Source organism: Gavialis gangeticus, unplaced genomic scaffold (genome assembly GCF_001723915.1).
Source record: "Gavialis gangeticus isolate Ggan-Ray unplaced genomic scaffold, GavGan_comp1, whole genome shotgun sequence".
NCBI lineage: Eukaryota > Metazoa > Chordata > Crocodylia > Gavialidae > Gavialis > Gavialis gangeticus.
In genome coordinates this window covers 43,595,200-43,602,367 of record NW_017728998.1, presented here as the reverse complement: position 1 = coordinate 43,602,367, position 7,168 = coordinate 43,595,200, and the positions used below count along the sequence as shown (strand labels likewise).

Sequence of the window (7,168 nt, the reverse complement as noted above, 5' to 3'; positions counted from 1 at the left end):
TCAGGAACTGGAGGTTGCAGTAAGGTCACAGTGGTCCAAGCCTGGAGGTGGGTTGCAGAGGGAGCCTATGACTGTGAATGGCCTCAGGGTATCTTTGTGGGCAAACACAACCTGCTCCAGTTAGTGACCCTGTCTTCCTACCCCCATCCTCCTCCAAGTGTGAAACTGAGAGCACCACACGTCCCTCCTGGGCAGCCCTGTTTCCCGTGCATGGACCCACGTGTTGGGGCCTTGGAGAGGCTGGTACTGCAAAAGACCCAGTCAGCTACTGCACGCCTGGACTCCAACCGTGCCTGGGCTTCCCATTGCTGGACACTGCATGGATGCTGCTCATGGTAGTAGTAGCAGGGCACCTTCCTGTGGTGGGGCATTACCGCCCTGGCTCTAGGGCACTGATCCACGGCAGCTCCGTGACCCAAAGGAGGTTGCTTGGCAGGTTGCTGGAAGCTCTGCTGTCTGACTCATCTGCTCAGTGCGTGTGTGTGTGTGGGGGGGGGGTATCACTTGGGGCCTTTGACTTCTGCCTGTTTCTAAGCAGCTCAGAGAGGGTGATTATGGATTTGCTACATTTATTGCAGTCATAAGTATGCTCAAAGGGTCTCACTCCTACTATGTACATACTCAGTGGAGCCCTTTGGGAGGAAAAGAGAAAACCAAAGGAGAGCTAGGGCCATCTATGGGGAACTGCTGGGTTGGGAAGATAAGGAGACCCCATCACTGCTATGGCACACTCCAAGCCAAGTTGCTGCCTGCCCAACATGCTGTGAGACCTGCCCCTGTGGGACAGCCTGGCACTTCTCAGGTAGGACCTTGGTGTATGCAAGGAGTTAAGGGTTAGGGCAGTCATCGCTGGCTGCTGTTTTGTGCTGGGTGCTGCTGCATGAGCTCCAGCATCCAGCACCAGCTCTTGGAGTTGTCATAGTGCTTCATAGGGGCTCTCCTTCCCCCCTGCTGCACACCCTAAGACCCTGCGCTGGCTGGGACTGCTGCTACCCACCCTACAGCACAGCAGAAAGAACAGTGCTGGGCTGGCTCTGCTCTACCCTATGGGGAGTTTAGTGATCCCCTCCTCCAGCCCCAGCTAGAGCAGGTGCTCACTTTTCCCATAAAGGTCTGTAGGCACAGCTTTCTGTAGGGCTGATCAGGTAGCCAGAGCTCACCTCCCCACCGCAGCACTGCCTCAACTAATATTGCTTGGCATCTACATAGAAACTGCTGTCATCCACAGTTTGCTTCCCTCTCTGGTATGAGGGGTACTAGCAAAGCTCCATATACAGAGGAGCCCAGACTGAGGGCCACTGGCAGAGCTGGGGCAAGGAGAGGCAAGGATGTGGATAGCAGGGGAATGCACAGTAGGACTGAGGGGCAGTGGCAGAGGTAGAGATGGGAAGCCTGGGCTGAGACAACATGGGAGTCATGGGCTAGCACAGAGGGTTATGGGCGGAGGAGTATGCACTGAGCCCAAGACATAGGTGACCGGGGATGTGGGTTATGGGTGAAATGTGCCAGCAGAATGGGGGAGGAAGGAAGGAAGCATGTAGATTGTATTTTTGTTCACACGTTAAATCTGGTTCCATCCTGTGTTCTCTATCCCCTCTCCCCCAACACACACACAAGCCATAAACCATAAACTCTGCATTAGCTTAACATGGTTACAAGTCTCTGACTTGGGGGCTTTTCTCTTCCACCCAGTGTTTGATTTTCCAGAGCTTGAGTTATAATCAAGAGCTGCCCAGCAGGGGGTGCTCCACTCCAGGCTCTGGAGCTGCCTTTGGAGACTTCCCCCGCCCCTCCCTGTCAGCCCAGTGCTCCAGCATGGGCCAGCAAGCACTCTTCACAGGACCTTCCCAGGGTTCATGAGGTCCTTGGGGTCCAGTGTGGCCTTGATATGCTTCATGATGGCCAGCCCCACCTCTCCAATCTCCTCCTGCAGCAGTTGGCGTTTGCCTAGCCCAATGCCATGCTCCCCTGTGCAGGTGCCATTCAGGGCCAGAGCCCTCCTAGGAGAGACGGGAAGAGATGCCTTAGGAGAGCAGGAGCACAGGCAAGGGGGAGGGAGGGGAAGGGAAGGGCCAAAAAGCAGCGTGCCCTCCTCAGCTTGGCCTACCCTCTGGCATGTGTCCATCCACTGCAGTGCCATTGAAGCTGCAGCTGCCAGGCCGGGCTGTGAGGGGTATAGTGCCTGCCTACCCCACCCAGGCAGGCAGTTCTACCTGCTGTGCTTGTAAAGCAGGCTGCAAGGTTCTTCTGGATACGGGAGGTGGTGGTGCTGCCTCCCTGCGTAGGCAGGGGCGGGAGTGCCCACGTTGGGAACAGTGGCTTCTCTTGGAAGCCCCCGTGGTTCCTTTGCCTGCTCTCCCTGCTCCAGCCAGGTTTACACTTAAAGGCCAGTCCAGAAGGCCGCAGCCTTTCTGCTCCCTCAGGCAAAGCTGCTTCTGCCCTGGTCACACTAGGAGCCCTCTGCAGCTATGGGAGCATTGGTCTGTAGCTCAGATCCGCTCCCCATTTTGTCCAGGGAATGGGCTCTAAGAACAACCCCATGCTCCTGGCCTCATGTTGGTCCACAGCAGGACCCCAGCAGGGAGGAGGAGTTGTCAGGCTGGGATGCTTAGAACAACTCCTGGGGTCTCTTAATCTCTGTTTACGACTGCACTGCTCCTCTGGAGCCAAGCGGCTGGGCTGCGCTAGGCTTCCCACCTGGCCAGTCGGTCTGTGAAGTCCTTGACACGTCGGCTTTCATCTGGGTCATCTGGGTTGTGCACCAGGATGCAGTGGAAGTTCCCATCACCCACGTGACCGACAATAGTGCCTGCAGGGATGCAAACAATCTGTGTGCAGCCAGTGCCCCAGCCCTGGGACCAAGAGCTCCCAGGAACCCTGACCAGCAGCATCTCCCTCCCAGATAATCCTCTGGCCTCCTGCAAAATCTGCACAAGGAAATCAAGTCACCCACTGCTGAAAGGCCGCCTGCTCTGGGGGGCAGTGTAGGAACTGCTTGCAAAGAGGATGGAGCTAGACAGTTCTCAGTGGTGGCAGATGACAGAGCAATAAGCAATGGTCTCAGGTTGCAGCAAGGGAAATGTAGGTTAGATATTAGGAAAAACATTCTCACTAGGATAGTATAACACTGGAACAGGTTACCCAGAGAGGTTGTAGAGTCTCCATCCTTGAAGGTTTTTAAGACCCAGCTAGACAAAGGTTTGCTGGGGTGATCTAGTTGGGGATGGTCCTGCTTTGAGCAGGTGGTTGGTCTAGATGACCTTCTAAGGTCCTTTCCAACCATAATTTTCTACGATTTTATGACTGTTTTACAGCAGTTCCAGGAGTGAAGAACACCATGTCATGTTCAAATGCCAGAGGCATTTTAGTTTGTTAGAGGGGTTACCAGACAAATCACAATCTGGGGCTAAAGCACCAGCCATTCAGACAAATGTCAGGGGGGTCTCGGCCTCATAAATCTCCCAAGAGATGGTCCCTCTGGCAGCACAGCACCCCTCACACCATGGGGGGAGAGGGGGGGAGTGATGCAGTTGCCTTGACTTAATTAGCCATCAGCATTTTCCATCCCGTCCCTGCTGCCTCCTCAGGTGACACTGGATGTGGTTGCAGCCCAGATGACAAGAGTGCCCGCAGACCTATCCATGCAGCCCTGTAGACATGTAATTACTAATGTAAGTACAGCATGGCATGCAAGGGGTTAACTGACCCCAGACCTTGTCAAGGGAGGAGACCAAGCAGATGCATCGTGGGTGAGCGCTCTGCAGTGCCATGCTGGACACCCAGGAAAAAAGCCCCTTGCCCTCCAGACACAATGATGAGGCTCTCCCAGGTAAGTCCATGTCCCATTGCAGAAAAACTGACATGGTGCTGTAGAGACCAGGGGTGGGCTGGCACTGGGGGGTGTGAGCAGAGCCGTGCAGTGATGCATGCCCATCTCCTTCAGCCAGCACTGCCTGCTATGAGCACCCTGCCATTGAAGGGTGGTTTACATACAAGCCTACATTCAGGCCTTGCTAGTCCTATGGCCCCACACAATGGGCCAGAACCTGTGTACAGCTCCCAGCACAAAGGGGACCCTGCTGCACACACAGAGTGAATTGGCACAGCCAGGTCTGCCCCCTCTGCAGCCTCATGGTGTACACAGACAGGCTCTTTCATGTCCTTTATCCCCCTGCAACAGGCACATGAGACCGCTTCTCCCTAGCCCCCTGAAGCACAGTGCTAAGCTCCCTGCTTCGTTGCTTAGGACCCCACCCCTTTTCCATGTAACCTTGTGTCACACTGAGGGTGTAGCAGCAGGATGTGATGCCCAGGCTGAGGGGCACTCAGGGCTGGCAGGCGTGGGATGACCTACCCGTGAGCCCAGATTCCTCCAGGTCTCTCTTAGTCTCCACCACGATCTTGGGGAGCTGGGAGATGGGGACACACACATCCGTGGAGTAGCCCTGGGGAAACAAGGCACAGCACTCAGCTACCTGTTCTGCATGGGGAGAGGTTACCTGGCCACAAAACTTGAGTTAACCCCACAGCCCCTCTCCATTCAGCCCTATTGTGGACCCTGGTCCTGGCTTGGCCCCTCCATGGATCCCAACTACCTCTGCCCCTCACATATGGGATTTGGGTGTCCCTTTGTAAGACCCCCTCTGCCCCTAGTTGTGCGGTTCTAGACACAAGGCTTGGCCTAGCAGGCTGCTCCCCTTCTTCAGACTTTGGAGCCAGCAAAGCCCATTGTAGCCCTCCAGCAAGATGCCTGGCAGTGTCCCCATCCAAAGCCTATTGGGAGTGTCGCTCAGGTTCATGCATGCAGGCAGACAGCAAGCGCGCCCTGTGGACAGGGGATCAAAGTGAAGGGCTGTCCCTTTTGCTGCTGGCTAGGCACTACCTCACCTTGCTCCCAGGTCGCAGGGCTAGGGCCGCGTACCAGGCATTGTGCCGAGCAGTCCACAGTTTGTTCCTTATCTCTGGTTCTCGGGCCCAGGCAAAGTCAGAGCCGCCGTTCAGCTTCACAATCTCTTCTACAGAGGGAGAAAGCCCACACCCTGTCACACACCCCTAGGTGCTAAATCTCATGCCTGGGCCAGTCAGGGGCAGCCAGCAGGCAGCCCTGGGGATGAAGGGAAAAGCCCTACCTTTAGCATCACTGCAAGTGACCCAAACCACCCTCCATAAAGAGGAGATGCATGTTCCTGGCTCTGGCCACCTGTATAGCTAAAAGCAGGTCAGACCTGCCCTCTCCCTGCAGAAAAGGGGCCCTGAGGCTGTGTCCCAGCTCTGCCAGGATGGACAGTCCCATATCAGAGTTGAGCTAAGCTGAGCTGAGCCAGACACCAGGCAGCCAGTTGTTCAGCCCTTGAGCTCTCAGCCCATTCCCTTGGCCACCTCCCCTGCACCACCAGCAACACCAACCCCTGTGCCACTGATGGGGTCTACCCATTGGGGACTGCCAGTGCCCCCCACTGCATCCTGAGGAGGGCCTGCTAGGGTAGATGAATTTGCCCTGCCCCCACACAGGAGTGTCTACTAGCCGCAACCATTAGGCACTTCCTCCCCTCAAACAGCACCCACCATGGGCCCAATCCACTGCAGTACCTGTATTCTGGACCTGCTCCTCCAAGCTCCTGGGGGTGCCGTGAAACTCCAGGAAGAGCGTGGGAGACACTGTATAGCTGAGGCCACTGAACTGGTTACAGGCACTTATCATGACATCGTCCAGGAACTCTAGGGGCAGAGGGGTGTCAGAGCCCAGACTACAAGGCATCTTGGGCCCTAGCTGGGAAGGGGGGTGATGCCGAATTGGGATGGATGCTTCCCCCCTGCCCAGAGAGCTCAGTCCCAGAGTGAGTGCAGAGCAGGCACTGCCACATTCAGTTCTAAGTGCTGGGGCTCCCAGGACCAGACTCACCAATGCGGGCAATGGGGATGCTTGCTTGCAGCATCTGCACTGTGCAGTCCACTGCTGCCTGCACACTGGGGAAGGAGCACACGGCTGACACCATGGCCTCCGGGGTGCCATGAAGCTTTAGTGTTGCCTGCGTGATGAGTCCCAGTGTCCCTTCTGAGCCCATGAACAGCCCTGTCAGGTTGTAGCCTGCAGAGCTTTTCCTGGGGTGGGGAGAGAAGGGGCAGGGTTAGTTTTGGGAACAGTGGGCCCCCAGACCACCCCTAAGTCAGGCCCTGTGCCCATTACCTGAAGTGGCGCCCCTGGCCGGCCGTGTGCAGCACCCGGCCATCAGGAAGCACCACCTGCAGGTTGAGCACATTGTGGCGCATGGTGCCATAGCGCACCGCGTTGGTCCCTGAGGCACTCGTGGCAGCCATGCCACAGAGAGAGGCATCGGCACCAGGATCTAGGGAGGCAAATTACACTCCTGTGAGAGTGGGTGGCAGCTGCCCACGGCTAATGGACAGTTCAGATGTGGCAACCTAGGGAGAGTCCCTCACATGCCCAGATCTGGGGCTCTAAATACAGGAATCCAAGGGGAAGGGGCTTTCCTGGTGTGGGCAGGGGTTTCCTCCCCTGGCCCTCAGCTTCCCACACCACAAGCCCTGTAGTATTCTCAAAGCAGTCCTACAGTTCCATGGTCTGTGCTGGGCCAAGCCGTCCTGCAGCTGCCTACCCCCCCACATCCCCACCCCCCACAAGCTAGGGCTGTAATGGAAGTAGGAGCAGTGCCACTGCCCAGGGTGGCAGCACATCACTCTGTAACTAAATGGATGTGCCCGAATTGGGCTGCTGTGCCCAGGCAGGCTGTAGCACCCAGGCAGGCTGCAGCAGAGCAGCAGGCTTCCCCACCTCACCCCTGCACAGCTATGAGTCTGGCACTGCTCATGTGCCATGCTCTGTTCAAGCCTCAGCCTGTGTGTTACAAGGGGCAGGTGGCAGTGGTTTCTCAATGGAGCAGCTGTTTGCTTTAGTGAGCACAGCACCTATGCTGGGAGCCACAGCCACTAGGTCACTGCATCCAGGCCACCAGGCATTGGGTAGCCAAGAGCCAATCTCCCTGCCTTTGGTCTTGATCTTGATCCTGCTTTCAACCTGCCACAGTGTTGTTCACTGTAGCTAAGCACTGCTGTCACTTCCACACCATACCTCTGACTTCCTGCTCTGACGCTGTTAACGGTTTGCCACAGTCCCAAGCCTGGTCATTGGCCACTTGCTGTTAAATGT

General features: G+C 56.5%; 1 protein-coding gene across 4 annotated transcripts in view; it reads right to left on the bottom strand.

Moving 5' to 3' along the window:
- Window positions 1-552: 552 nt before the first annotated feature.
- The window catches only part of LDHD (lactate dehydrogenase D), a 21,786-nt gene continuing 15,170 nt past the window's right edge, over window positions 553-7,168 (bottom strand). The window contains exons 5-11 of one of the 4 annotated variants that reach the window (XM_019505798.1): window positions 6,188-6,347; window positions 5,903-6,102; window positions 5,590-5,718; window positions 4,888-5,015; window positions 4,355-4,445; window positions 2,698-2,809; window positions 1,745-2,000 (exon numbers count right to left, since the gene is read on the bottom strand). In XM_019505798.1, the coding sequence (XP_019361343.1) occupies window positions 1,835-2,000; window positions 2,698-2,809; window positions 4,355-4,445; window positions 4,888-5,015; window positions 5,590-5,718; window positions 5,903-6,102; window positions 6,188-6,347 (986 nt within the window). In that variant the 3' untranslated portion in view covers window positions 1,745-1,834. Of the gene's footprint in view, window positions 2,001-2,697; window positions 2,810-4,354; window positions 4,446-4,887; window positions 5,016-5,589; window positions 5,719-5,902; window positions 6,103-6,187; window positions 6,348-7,168 lie in introns of all 4 variants that reach the window. The other 3 variants (XM_019505800.1, XM_019505799.1, XM_019505801.1) reach the window with 3 other exon arrangements.